Here is a 15,198-nt window from a genome sequence, read left to right as displayed (position 1 = left end):
GCCCATCAATCTGCTCTGCCCAGCAATCTACCAGTTTAACCCTTGCCTAATCATGGGATAATTTACAATGACCAATTAACCTACTAACCGGTACGTCTTTGGACTGTGGGAGAAAACTGGAGCACCTGGAGGAAACCTATCCATTCATGGAGAGAATGTACAAACTCCTTAGAGATGGCATCAGAAATGAACTTTAAACTCCGGAACCCCCAAGCATTGCACTAACTGGTGCCCTAATTATCTTCTGAATAGAAGCAAGCATCCCGTAGCTGACAGACACAGGAAGGTGCGTGCCTGTTGTCAATCCCTACCTGCAGTGGAAAATATTCCCCCAGCTACACCACAGAGGCGGATGAGAAGCTGGTAAGTGGACATTCCTTCCTCCGAGATCAAGATCTTAAGGCAGCTGATATCGTATTTCACCACGATGCCTGGCACGTCGTCCTTCCTTCCCATCCCTGCCAAAATCTTCTCCTGCAATGATGCGAAACAGTGATGGCATGATAATTCTGACCATTTGGGCAAATAACATCGTACAGGTGACTCGATCCTGAACCAAAGGGATAACTTCACTCAACTTCACTTGTTCCATCACTGAACTGTTTCCACAACCTATGAACTCACTCTCAAGGTCTCCATTTATTGCTTATTTTTATTAAAATTATTATTTTGTTTCTTTGTATTTACTGTGAAGGCCCACAAGAAAATGAATCTCAGGGTTGTATATGGTGAGATATATGTACTTTGATCATACATTTACTTTGAACCTCAGAGTTGCACATGGGCCAAGCCAGTCAAGGATGAGATGGGCTCCTTCTATGCTGAATCACTCTAAAGTTCTCTTGACTCCAAAACCAGTTGTATTTCATATTCATTTACTTTAGCACCTCCAAGTTCACGACCAGTTATTATCCCTCAACCATCAGGCTCCTGAACCAGAAGGGGGGACAACTTTATTCAACTTCACTTGCCCCATCACTGGACTGTCCCCACAACCTATAGACTCGCTTTCAAGGACTCTTCATCTCATGTTCCCGATATATATTGCTTGTTTATTTATATATTTTTTTCCCTTTTTCTATTTGCAGTTTGCCTTGTGCACATTGGTTGTTTTTTCATTGATTCCATGGTGTTTCTTTGTGATTGCCTGCAATAGAATGAATCTCAGGGTTCTATGGTGACATACGTATGTGCACTTTGATAAGAAATTTGAACTTTGGTACGCAGGACATGGGCACAGGCCCTTCAGCCCATGATGTTGTGACTAACTAAATGCCCAGAGCAGCAGCACGGACAGAACACTGAAGAGCTAACACGGCTGCTTGTTCAGCCCAGCTGTCCCGTCCCTCCACCAGGCTGGGCAGAACATCATTCCCTACGGCGTAGGCGAATGGGGAGATTTGATAGCGGTTTACTAAATTATGAGGGGTGTAGATAAGGTAAATGCAAGCAGACTTTTTCCACTCAGCTGGGGTGAGACTAGAACTAGAGGTCATAGGTTAAAGCTGAAAGGTGAAATATTTAAGTGGAATCTGAGGGGGAAGTGGTGAGAGTGTGTAATGAGCTGGTAGTGGAAGTGATGGATATGGGAACAATTTTAACATTTTGGAGAAGTTTGGCTAACTTCTGATGAGAGGGGTATGGAGGGCTATGGTCTGAGTGCAGGTTGATGGAACTAGGCAAATTAATAGCTTGGCTGGACTAAGTGAGCCAAAGGGCATGTTTCTGTGTTGTAGAGTTCTATGACTACGTCTGCCTCTTGAGGTTAGCTGCAAATGCACTGCTTCTCACATTACACGTGACCGTGAGTGACCCTCCGATAGCTGGAGGGGGGAGCAATGGATGTTGCGTCCTGCTGTCTATGGGATAAGCAAGCCAGGTCGGTTCGATATGGAGACCAAGCCATTGCCCTTGTAGTAGGGTCCCCTCTCCATGCATCTGATGAATCTAAAGGAACGGCAGAGACTGATACAGTTTGGCACTAGCATTATCACAGGAGTCTCCAGTCAGTTTTGAACACAACATTGGACTGCCTTAGGGACTCCAGCTCTGGGTTTACCCCCAAAGCCTTCTCCATGAGTGGGTGTAGCTGCAAGGCAGTGGAGGTTTAAGATCAGAGTTTTCCTTCTCCAAGATGAACTGCCAACCATGGCTAATGAATTCCATCTTCCCAAAGCCACTGGTTTTAGTAAGCCACCTTTGCCCCTTTTCCTGTCAGTAGAAATGGTTCCACTGGATTTAGTATCTAAGCCTCTCGTGAAGGCCAGGAGCTGGCCTTGATTGCTGGAGGCTATCTGAGATGCACATCATTGGGAGCATTTATTGGTAGTGAGAACTTATCCTCACTACCTCCCACAGCTATGACAACCTTAAGGAACCATACACCTGACCACAAACACCATTCTCCAGCAATTGAGGGGAGTGTAAATGTTGAGTGAGTGAAGTTTCCATCGCGCCGAAGATGCAGGATTCCCAGAACCACCAGTATGTTCACTCACCTGCTCCGAGACCGAGTATTGGTAGGTGCTTGTGGAGAACCTGTAGGTGTTTACTTCAGTTGGCACAACGATCAGGAAATAGCGGAACATGTGCAGTTCTGTGAACAGACATGAGAAGTGGGTGTACTTCCAGACATTAAAAATAGCACGCATAAAATGAAACGGTTCAAATTCAATAATTGTTCAACCATGCATGGAACTAGCCAAACAAAATGGTATCCCCCCCCCCGCCCCAGGCCAATGTGCAAAATACATTACCAACAGCACACAGCATGTATAATTATGACAGCAAAAAACATACAATCACATAAAAATCTATCTGCAGGCTCAGTGTTATGGCCTGTAGATTGACGGTGCCCTGGTCTAGCACGTTCTTTCACCGAGCCGACACTGGAGAGCAGCCCCCAACCCATGTGGACTCCAGCATGCTTACAGCTGGAAATGTCCACGCTCTCTGACTGCCTTTCACCCCTTGGTGTATCCACTTCTGTAACAGGCAACTCTGCAACATGATTTTAAATTAATTCAGGTGATGTGGCAGAGGGTGGCCAACGTTTATTGACCATCTCTAATTGATAAATTGGTTGATTGTTGTCACGCACACCAAGGTACTGTGGGGGGACATAAAGAATTGTTTGGCATGCCATGCGTATAGATCAGTTTGTTACAACATTTGAGGGAAAACAGTAACAGTATGTAGAATAAAGTGTAACAGCTACAAAGGAAGTGGAGCGTAGCCAGACAATATGGTGCAAGGTCATAATGAGGCAGACTTGGGGGGGGGGGGGGGGGGGTCGGAGGCCTTTATTATTGCGCTAGGGGACCGTTAAAGAATCTAATAACAGCCTATCCTTGAGCCTGGTGGGACGTGCCTTCAGATGTTTGAATCTTCTGCCCAATGGGAGGAGGGAAGGAGAGAGAATGTCCAGGGCGGATGGGGTCTTTGTTTATGTTGACTGCTTTCCTGAGGCAGTGAGAATAGACAATAGGTGCAGGAATAGGCCATTTGGCCCTTCGAGCCAGCACCGCCTTTCACTGTGATCATGGCTGATCATCCATAATCAGTACCCCGTTCCTGCCTTCGCCACGTGTCCCTTGACTCCACTACCTTTAAGAGCTCTATCTACCTCTAGTTTGAAATGTAGCCCGAGTCCATGGAGGAGAGGTTCGTTCGTGTGATGTGCTGAGCTGCATCCACAACTGTCTGTGGTTTCTTGGAGGTCACACGCAGAGCAGTTGATGCATTCAAGATGGAAGTTTTCTACTGTGTGCCTACGGGTTGATGGGGACATGCCAATTGGGAGGGGGGAGAAGAGAAAATGTCCAGAGTGGGAGGGGATCTTTGATTAGGTTATCATTTCAAAGTTGAGTACTCCAAGGAAATGCACAGGGAGACACGACAGAGAAAGCACCAGTGTTCGGGATGGAACCAGTGTCACTGCAGCCGCTGGAAATCTGAAATAAAGCAGAAACGTTCGGCAGCTCAGGAAGCATCTGTGGAGAGGAAACACTTAACCTCAGAGGTCCTTGGCCTTGCCTTGTATCAGATAATCTGGTGAAAGAGTGAAGCATATGTCTCCAAAAACTTTGACAAACTTCTAGTGATGCACAGTGGAGAGTATCCCTGGTTGCATCATGGCCTGGTCTGGGAACACCAATGCCCAGGAACGGAAAAGGCTACAAACAGATCCCAGTCCATCATGGGTAAAGACATCCCCAGCATTGAGTAAATCTACATGCCCCAAGAAAGCAGCATCCACCATCAAGGACCCTCATCACCCAGGCCATGCTGTCTGCTTGCTACTACCATCAGGCAGGAGGTACAGGAGCCTTAGGGACCTCGCAGCCAGGTTCAGGACTTCAACCATCAGGCTCCTGAACCAGCATTCACCACAACACTGAGCTGATCCCACAACCTATGGACTCATTTTCAAGGACTCTTTAAAACTCGTGCTCTCATTTTTTTTTAATATATACACAGTATTCTTTTACACATTGGCTGCTTGTTGAGTGTTAACAACGTTTTCAGTTTTATTTTATATTCGTGGTCCATTTGGGCTTTTACATACATCCAGTAGTCCCAAAATCTATTATAGATTCAAACTCTTTATTCCAAATGTATTTAATCAGAATGAAAGGAAAGATTACTTATTTATGTATGTAATGAATTCATATTCCCCATCTGTCACACTGGATTTAAACAAGTGTCTGGTTCCATCTGATCAATATTACATCCTGTGTGTCACTGTTCAGGTCAAAGTGCAGATGGGAGAAAATGAAGATTCATCAATCAGCATTATTACATCCTCAAAATATCCCAAAGCTCTTTGCAGCAGCTGGCTACCTGTTCGAAAGCAGAATGCTTGATTTTGCAGAGAAAATATTGGCAGTCACCACGACCTCCACGAAAAATATTAAAAATTCAAAGTATAATACATTTATTTTCAAAATATATCCATATAGCATCCCTTGAGATTTGTCATCTTGCAGGCAGTCACAAACAAAGAAACAACAGAATCCACTATAAACCCCCACTCAGCAAAGACTGTCAAACATATGACATCCAAAGAAAGAACAAATTGTGCAAACAATAAGTAGTGAACAAAGAGCTCAGAGAACACAAACCCCAGAGTCCCCAAAAGTGAGTCAGCGCTGAGGCAAGTGAATCCTCGTGGAGTAGTGAGATGAACACTGGTTCGTCCTTCATCCTCGGCCTCTATACCTTAATCTTTTAATCTGGCATGGCGCTTAAATCCGCTAACCATCCCAAGAGCTAGTGACTGGTGGAGTGGGTAGTCCTGCTGCTTCACAGCTTCAGACCCTGGGTTCGATCCTTACATCGGGCTCTGGTCTGTGTGGAGTTTGCACATTCTCCCCGTGATCTGCTTGGTATTTCCCAGGATCCTCTGGTTTCCTGTCACATCCCAAAGACATGCACATTGGTAGGTCCATTGGTCACTGCGACTCTTCTTTGGAGTCTCATAGTTCCACCCATAAACATCAGTCTCTTGTTGGTCAGGGTCACCCTTGGATATTGTGATACACAAGTCAGGGCAGTACAATGTGGAGAACAAGCTGTTGCCCATGCAGCAGGCTTCTCTCTCCACCCAGCTGATGAATCCAAAAAAACTCAGCAGAGACTGATACAACTTGGCACCAGCGGTGTCACAGGAGTTGCCAGTCAGCGTTGAGTTCAATGGTGGCTGCCTTAGGACTCCAGCTCCAGACTTTTCCTTGGGGTTTACTCATGAAACCTTCTCTGTGAGTGGGTATAGCCACAGGGCAGCAGAGGTTTGAGATCAGAGTTTTCCTTCTGCTAGGCGAGCTGCCAACCATGGCTGATAAGCCCCATCTGCCCAAAGGAACTAGTTTTAAGGCACCAGTAACCCATTGGTCCCTTCTCCTGTCAGTCGAAACGGTTCTGTTGGGCTTAGTATTTAAGAAAGGCATGAAGGACAGGAGCTGGACTTGGTTGTTGGAAGCTTTTTGAGATACACCCCTCCTCCTTTGTCACATCGAAAACAACGGAATCCTGGAATATTGAGCTGCCAGTCCTGCCTTTCCTGCAACCAAGTCTCGCTAATGGCTACAGTATCATAATTCCAGGTGTTGATCCAGGCCCTGAGCTCATCCGCTTCCTGTGGTACTTCCTGCATTAAAATATAGGCCACTCAGGACACTAGAACCATGTCCAACCTTTTGATTCTAAAACCTCTTCACTAACTGTTCTGGCACTCTGGTTCCCATTCCCCTGCAACTCTAGTTTAAACCCCACCTTCTCACCAGGATATTAGTCCCCATCCAGTTCAGGTGCAAACTGTCTCTTCTGTACAACTCCTACCTTCCCTGGAAGAAAGTCCAATGATCCAAAAATCTTATGCCTTCCCTCCTACAACAACTCTTTAGCCACAGTTTAAACTGTATTATCTTCCTGGTTCTGGGCTCACCAGTGCGTGGCATGTGTAGCAATCCTGAGATCACAAACATGGAGGTCCTGCCCTTTAACTGAGCACTTAATTCCCCTGAAATCCCTATGCAGAACCTCATTACTCGTCCTACCCTTGTCATTGGCAGCACAAATACGTTTCCATGATCCAACACTCCTTTTTCTACTCAGAGTGGACCTGATCGAAATCCCTTCATCGCAAACTTATGTGTGCTGACATTTGTGGGCTGCCCCCAGCATAATGCTCACTGATTTGATTTGATGCAAACTATGCATTTCACTGTGTGGTGAATAAACTCTTCAGGCTTCATGCCGGGTACAAGAAGTGATTATAATTGACATTTCAATGACAAACTCCGCCATCTTCATCAGGGATGATGGTCTGGGCATGTCTAGTCCAGTGGTATTTATAAATATTTGTCATATACACTGGGAAAGGACTAGATCCTTTTTCATTTCACTGTTATGTCTCAGTATACATGTGACAAATAAAACTAATCTTTTAATCTTTAAAAGATCTTTTAAACATTGATCTCTCATTTATCTACAACCATTGAGAGAAATCTGTTCCCAAAATATCCTGATCAAAAACAAACGCAGAACAAGACTGTAACTCACTGAGTATCAAAAGAAATGTGTTTTAAAGTTGTGTGACAGGAATGTCTGTCTAAAATCACTCACTTGAGTCTGTTATCTTCTCACTGCCATCTAGTGGGTGGACCAATCCAGGGCTTGGCATTCCGAAGGAGAAGTGGTCGATCCGATGGGAAAAGTTGTACACTGCAAAGGAAGAAGTTATGGAGTGTTAAGGCCAATGTTCCCTCTATTATTTTCACAGCTGCATGGATCAGCCATTGCTCTGAGCAGGAAATGTTTCCATGGCCTGGAAACTACGTGGCACTTTAAATGTTTTTTTTGTAATATGCACATCAAACAAACACAAACCACAACTCACAACACTAGTAAGTATGTCAGGCAGACAATACAACTGACAGGCACAATGGTGAATATAAAATGTTTTGACTAGATTATCCCAGCGTTCAGCGGGCCAGGGGTTTATTAACAATGAGTTACTAACTTCCATTCTGTGTTTATTGTTACAATTTGTAACAGTGTTGTAACTTGAAACACTGACAACATACGTACATCGAGGCTCTAAAATGTTTCCAAGGTTGGGGTATGTTTATTACTTATATATATACCATATATATATATATATATATATATATATATATATAGCTTATACCCCTGTTGTCCATCCCTCCTGATTGGTTAGTTCTCATCCTATCAGGTTTCCGTTCTTCCACCTTGTTTATAATTGAATCAAAGACCTTTGTCTTTGTTAAAATATTTTCTCTCTAATTTTATTTTAATGGCTTTCTTTACTAGGTGGTCCCAAAAGCCATTGGCGTGGCACAGTAGTTTTATGCCGTCAAAGTCAACCCTTTGGCCATTGCGAATGCAGTGTTCTGCTACCGCCGATTTCTCTGGGTATCACAAACAGACACCCCTGTGCTCCTTGGTGCGGATTTCCACCGTGTGTCGCATCTGGCCGACATACGCTGCTCTGCATTCACAGGGAATCCTGTAAACGCCAGCTGACCCGAGTCCCAGGTCACCTTTGACCTCCATAAGCTGCGATTTAAGCTTCCTTATGAGTTTGTGGATGGGATTATTCCGGTATTTCTTCAGGATCCTGGCGATCCTTCCAGAAACCAGGCAGTAGTGACAGGTTCCTCCTTGTTGTTAGGTTTCCTGGTTTTTCTGTCGGCCCTTTTAAGGGCCCAGTCGATTTCCTTCACCTTGTAGCCATTCTGTAGGAATGTTGTGCATAATCATCTTATTTCCTTGGGGAGACTCTTCGGGTCCAAAATAGTTTTTTTTGCACAGATGATCTTCTTTTGCATATTGGTCATTTGTTAGTCTTTCTGTGTGTAGTTTCTTTTTTATTCCATTGTATTTCTTTGTTTTCCTGTAAATGAAGCTCAGGGTAGTTTAAGATGACGTACACTGTATGCACTTTGATAATAAGTTTATTTTGAACATTGAACTTTGATGTATTCAGTCCAACTGCACCTGAGTAGGCAGTAGATTAGTTTGGCATGGATTAGATGGGCTGAAGGGACTGCTTTTGTGCTGTCTAGCCAAGACTCTAAGGTGAATAATTGGATTTTTCCCTGCAGGAGATGTTAATCATAATTCATAGCGTAAAATTAAAGGCTTCACTGATTTCCAGTTTGGATCTTGCTAAGGTTTCCAAGGTGACCAGAGCCTTATACAGGTCAATAATGGCCATGGGTTCTTCTTGCTCTAACTATAACTCAAGCTGCATGTTGAGAGGAGAAATAGGTTACGAATTGTACCAAAGTACCTTCAGGATTCTTCACTAAGAGCACGTGTGCGTGGCCCACAGGTAGCTGATGTGACCTGGAAAATAATCAGGATTTGGTTTAATATCTCTGGCATATATCATGAAATTTGTTGTTTTGTAACAGCAGTACATTGCAATACTTAAAGATACCATCAATTACAATAAGAAATATATTAAAATTAAATTAGTGCAAGAAGTGAGCAAAAAATGAAAAAGAAGTAGTGTTCATGGGTTCATTGACCATTCAGAAATCTGATGGTGGAGGGGAAGAAGCTGTTTCTGACATGTTGGGTGTGTGTCTTCAGGCTCCTGTACCTCCTCCTCGAAGACAGCAATGAGAAGAGGGCATCCCTGGGTGACAGGGGTCCTTAATGACGGATGCCACTTTTCTGAGGCATCGCCTTTAGAAGACAATCGGGAAATGTCAGGACATTGAGAGAGTGTGAAGGTAGTCATAGAACATGGAACACAAGCTAATCGGCTCACAATTCTCATGCCAGCTATCAAGTGTCTATCTACAGTAATCCCAGTTAGTTTGTGGCATTCTGTGCCAGAGTTTCAAAATGTATGTGTAAAATCTGCTTAAATATTGTGATACCTGCCTCCACTTGCTCCTCAACGCTGCTCCTGAATTCCACCTCTCCCTGAGTAAAAATATTTTCCAAATCTCTTTCCCCTTAACTTCAACATATGGTCTGATTATAGACATGGTATTATAGGAAAGATTCTAGCATGGATAAAGCAGTGGCTGATTGGTAGGAGGCAAAGAGTGGGAATAAAGGGAGGCCTGTTCTGGTTGGCTGACGGTGACTAGTGGTGTTCCCCAGGGGTCTGTGTTGGGACCGATTCTTTTTACATTATATGTCAATGATTTGGATGATGGAATTGATGGCTTTTTTGTAACATTTGCAGATGATATGAAGATAGGTAGTTTTGTGGAAGTAGAGAGTAGCCTCTGTAGCCAGAGGACTTAGATTAGGAGAATGGATGAAGTGGCAGATTGAATACAGTGTTGGGAAGTGTATGATCATGCACTTTGACAGAAGGAACAAAAAGGTTGACTATTTTCTAAATAGAGAAAATACAATAACCTGAGGCGCAAAGGGATTTGGGAGTCCTTGCCCAGGATTTCCTAAAGGTTAATTTGCAGGTTGAATCTGTGGTGAGGAAAGCAAATGTGATGTTAGCATTCATTTCAAGAGGACTAGAATATAAAAGCAAAGATGTAATGTTGAGACTTTATAAAGCACCTTACTTGGAGTATTATGAGCAGGTTTGGGCCCCTTATCTTAGAAAGGATGTGCTGAAACTGGAGAGGGTTCAAAGGAGGTTCACAAAAATGATTCCAGGATTGAATGGCTTGTCATACGATGAGCGTTTGATGGCTCTGGGCCTGTATTCACTAGAATTCAGAAGAATAAGGGGTGGCCTAATTGAAACCTATTGAATGGTAAAAGGCCTTGATAGAGCGGATATTTCCTATGGTGGGAGAGTCTAAGATCAAAGGACACAGCCTCAGAATAGGGGGGCCTTCCATTTAGAATGCAGATGAGGAGGAATTTCTTTAGGTGGAGAGTGGTGAATCTGTGACATTCTTTGCCATAGGCAGCTGTGGAGGCTAAGTCTTTGTGAGTATTTAAGACAGAGTTTGATAGATTCTTAACTGGTCAGGGCATGGAGGGATATGGGAAGAAGGCAGAAGATTGGGGCTGAGAGGAAAATTGGATCAGCCATGATGAAATGGCAGATCAGACTTGATGGGCCAAATGGCCTAATTCTGCTCCTGTAACTTATGGTTTTATATGAATGGCTATATCTATTAAGCAAGTTGTTCTTGCTGGTTTATCCTATAATATTATACCCAGACAGATCGGTTGTAATAATTTGTGTGAACCTGACTCTAAAGCTGGATCAAGCTTGTATTGATAGTAAGGCATGGTTTCTTTTATGAGTTTGTATTTGAAATCAATACATTGGTGAATGATGTTTTCCCCTCAATTGTGCCTGTGTAAGTAATCAGATTGAGTTAAACTGCTATGGGATCCTGTAATGTGTTGGAATGTTGCTGGTTCCTCTTGGCATTTTCTGTGTTTATTGTGTTGAATTTGTTGGTCTTTTATTATGTATTTTTGATCATTTCTTTAATCCTGTATTACCACAAGGAACTCTTCTGTTTCCTGGGAAGAGGTCTCCAATTCTGGCCAGACATTCGATGCTTCCTCATCAACATTGTGTGGATGTCTTCCATGAAGGGTCATGGTCTTCCATTGGTAAACTATTCTTCAGTAGTGTTTATTATTATTATTATTATTGTTGTTGTTATTATGTTCTTTTCTTATTTGTACATCTTATTGTCTTTTGCACATTGTCGCTTGTTTGTCTTTCTTGTGTGCATTTTTTCATTGATGTCTTTCTATTTAGTGTGAATGCCCACAAAAATGAATCTCAGGGCTGTATATGGTGACATCAAGGTACTTTGGCATAAATTTTGGTGAATGCCAGTTCAATTTCAATATTTCAGAGAAATTCAGATAGCTACATTAATGGGAGAGCTATGGAAGCCTTATGGTCTGGGTGCAGGTCAAGGGGACTAGGCAGAATCATTGTTTGGAATTGACTAGATGTGCCGAAAGGCTTGTTTCTGTGTTGTGGTGCTCAATGACTTTCTGAATCTTGGTCATAAGATCATAAAACCATAAGACAAAGAGCAGAATTAGGCCATTCAGCCCATTAAGTCTGCTCTGCCTTTCCACCATGGCTGATTCTAGATCCCACTGAACTCCATACACCTGCCTTCTCGTCATATACTTTGATGCCCTGATCAATCAGGAAACTATCAACTTCTGTTTTAAATATATCCACGGACTTGGCTTCCACTGCAGTCTGTGGCAGAGCATTCCACAGATTCACTACTCTCTGGCTAAAAAAATCCTCTGCTCTAAAAGGCCACCCCTCAGTTTTGAGGCTGTGCCCTCTAGTTCTGGATACCCCCACCAGAGGAAACATCCTCCCCATATACACCCTATCTAGTCCTTTCATCATTTGGTAGGTTTCAATGAGATACCCCTGCATTCTTCTCAATTCCAGTGAGTACAGGCCCAAAGCTGCCAAATGCTCCTCATATGTTAACCTTTTCATTCCCGGAATCATCCTCATGAACCTCCTCTGGACTCTCTCCAATGACAACACATCCCTTCTGAGATATAGGGCCCAAAACTGTTGATAGTACAACAAGTGCAGCCTGACTAGTGCCTTATAAAGCCTCAGCATCATTTCCTTGCTTTCATATTCTATCCCCTTGAAATAAATGCCAACATTACATTTGCCTTCTTTACCACAGACTCAACCTGTAAATTAACCTTCTGGGAGTCTTGCACGAGGACTCTTCAGTCCCTCTGCACGTCTGATGTTTGAACTTTCTCCCATTTAGATAATGGTCTGCACAATTGTTCCTTTTGCCAAAATGTATTATCATACATTTCCCAACAGTGTATTTCATCTGCCACTTCTTTGTCCACTCTTCCAATTTGTCTCAGTCCTTCTGCAATCACGTTGCTTCCTCAGCACTACCTACCCTGCCACCAATCTTCATATCATCCATAAACTTTGCCACAAAGCCATTAATTCCATTATCTAAATTATTTATAAACAATGTGAAAAGTAGTGGTCCCAATACTGACCCATGAGGAACACCACTGGCAGCCAACCAGAAAAGGCCCCCTTTATTCCCACTCATTGCATGCAGGCTGTCAGCCGGTCCTCTATCCGTGCCAGTACCTTTCCTGTAACGCTATAGAATTTTATCTTGTTAAGCCGCCTCATGTGTGGCACCTTTTTAAGTGTCTGGTCAGCACGGACCAGTTGGGCCGAAGGGCCTGTTTCCATGTCGTATGATACTAATACATTTTCAAATTACCACCCCAAAACATACAACCCCAGAGTACCTGGGGATCATAATCACCTTCCAGCCAGAATGTGGAAGTTTCCTGATACTTTGCTGACCTCAGTTGATCCGTGAATTCTGCAAGCATTCGGTGGGTCAATCAAGTCAGCATCTCTGAAAGAAAAACAGACAAACATTGTCTCAGGTAGTCTATGTGGATTTCTTTAGTCTGTTGGAGACCAAAGTCCACAAGCTCCAATCCTTCCTTCAGCGCGCTGAATTAATTAATATTCCCTTAACTACAGTTGGTGGGGGAGACAAGGAGGGAAGAGTTTGACTTGTGAGGAACACAGACACCAACACCCAAGCCATTGGCACGGCTTCTGTGGAATTTGAGACAATTATTATCAGTTTGGTTCTGCAAGGTTGTTATAGCCGAATGTGTAAGTGGGGATAAGCTCCTGCGACCTACCAAATGTTCCCAATGGCGTACATCTCAAATAGCTTTTGACATATAGCTTCTGGCCTTGAGTTTAACATATATGGATTAAAGGAACAATCTTAAAAGCTAATTTTTTTTTTAGAATTTAACAACATTTGCACAGTAGCTATTTAATAGGTACCTCCTTTACCAAATAAAGTGGCCACTGAGTGTACGTGCATAGAACATAAAACTGTACCACACAGGAACAAGCCATTTAGTCTATAATGCTAGGCTGAACCTGCTCAAAAACAAATCAAAAACACCCAAACACAGATCCCTCCTACCTACGCAATGTCCACATCCCTCCATCTTCCTATCCTGGCATCTCTTAAAAGCCTCTAATGTACTTGCCTCTACCATCCTTAGCCAGCAGTGCATTCCAGGCATCCATGACTCTGAGTAAAAAGATTTATCCCTCACATTCCCCCTGAACCTACCCCCTCTCACCTTCAGTGCATGCCCTCTGGTATCAGACACTTCAACCCTGGGAAACAGATGCTCCCTGTCCACTCTATGCCTCTTATTATCTTGTAAACCTCTATCAGATCTCCTCTCAGCCTCTGATGTTCCAGAGAAAACAACCCAAGTTTGTCCAGCCTCTCATGGTAGCACGTGTCCTCTAAACCAGGCAAAATCTAGGTAAAGCTCTTCTGCATCCTTTCCAAAGCCTCAAGATCCTTCCTGTAGTTGAACGACCAGACCTGTATGCAATAATCCAGATGTGGCTAATCAGAGTTTTATAAAGTTGGGAAGTTTATAATGTTCATGGTCTTCTGCTGCTGTAGCCCGTCCACTTCAAGTTTTGATGTGTTCCGAGTTCAGAGATGCTCTTCTGCATGTCATTGTTGTAACGTGTGGTTATTTGAGTTACTGTCGCTTTCCTGTCAGTTCGAACCAGACTGGCCATTCTCCTCTGACCTCTCTCATTAATGATGCTCCTTCACCTACAGAACTGCTACTCATTGGATGTTTGTTTTCTGCCCTACTCTGTTAACTCGAGAAACTGTTGTGCATGAAAATCCCAGGAGAGAAGCAGTTTCTGAGATACTCAAACCAGCCCGTCTGGTACCAAGAGTCATTCCCCGGTCTAAGTCACTCATCACATTTCTTCCCCATTCTGCCTGTCACTTGATGGGGTATACTCATCTCAACCACATCACTACAGTTGGAGATTAGAAAAGCAGGACAGAGTCATTTTCTCAGTGTGGAGTTGCCCATTGTTGGAGGACATGCATTTAAACCGAGGGGGAAAGCCTGATAAAAATACAGAGTGAATGGTAGAATTCTTGGCAGTGTGGAGGAACAGAAGGATCTTGGGGTCTACATCCATAGATCCTTCGAAGTTGATAGGGTGCACGGTCAGGGAGGGCAGAGCAGTCGCCATACCAAGTCATGATGGATCCAGATAGAAGGCTTTTTTTGCAGCACTAAAAATTGGTGAAGGTTGACAGGAACATACCAAACTCAAACTTTCTGTCTCAGTGCCATCAGCAAAAGCCTTACCTTGGGCCCTCTGCTGGAGCTGTCCAGTTGAACGAGGACTTTATGAGAGAATCCAGGAGGTTGTGTTCCATTTGCAGCTGTCGATTAATATCCTTCATCTTCCTGCAGGGAATCGTAAACTTGTATAAAGATTGGTTCATACAAGCACTTACCTAAATGTTACAGAGACAATCCTTATCCAAACTTACCTCTGCCAGGCCCTGTGCTTAGCTGAGAGCTCAAAGTTGGTCTAAATATCAAAGGAAGATATAACACGAATCAGTCAGGTCTCTCACACCCCTTCCTGGTGGTGCTGATGTTTATTATTTATAAAGGGATACTCTACAATGTGGAACAAGCCCTTCTAGCTGATGAGCCATACCACCCAGCAACACACCTAGTTAACTCTAGTCTAATCACAGGACAATTAACCTGCTAACCGGTAGGTCTTCTGACTGTAGGAGGAACCTGGAGCATCTGGACGAAACCCATGCACACATGGGGAGAGCGTACAAAGTTCCTTACAGAGGATGA

General features: G+C 43.5%; 1 protein-coding gene across 3 annotated transcripts in view; it reads right to left on the bottom strand.

Annotated features, from left to right (window-relative positions):
• LOC132397421 (endoplasmic reticulum-Golgi intermediate compartment protein 2-like) overlaps nt 1–15,198 on the bottom strand; it is a 49,329-nt gene that overhangs the window by 10,429 nt on the left and 23,702 nt on the right. For all 3 annotated transcript variants that reach the window (XM_059976185.1, XM_059976184.1, XM_059976186.1), the window contains exons 5-11: nt 14,874–14,914; nt 14,686–14,787; nt 12,777–12,872; nt 8,816–8,871; nt 7,126–7,224; nt 2,499–2,596; nt 312–474 (exon numbers count right to left, since the gene is read on the bottom strand). In XM_059976185.1, the coding sequence (XP_059832168.1) occupies nt 312–474; nt 2,499–2,596; nt 7,126–7,224; nt 8,816–8,871; nt 12,777–12,872; nt 14,686–14,787; nt 14,874–14,914 (655 nt within the window). The remainder of the gene's footprint in view (nt 1–311; nt 475–2,498; nt 2,597–7,125; nt 7,225–8,815; nt 8,872–12,776; nt 12,873–14,685; nt 14,788–14,873; nt 14,915–15,198) is intronic.

This window comes from Hypanus sabinus, chromosome 7 (genome assembly GCF_030144855.1).
Source record: "Hypanus sabinus isolate sHypSab1 chromosome 7, sHypSab1.hap1, whole genome shotgun sequence".
NCBI classification, from domain to species: Eukaryota; Metazoa; Chordata; class Chondrichthyes; order Myliobatiformes; family Dasyatidae; genus Hypanus; species Hypanus sabinus.
The sequence above is the reverse complement of the archived record's forward strand: the minus strand, read 5'-3'. Positions and strand labels throughout refer to the sequence as shown.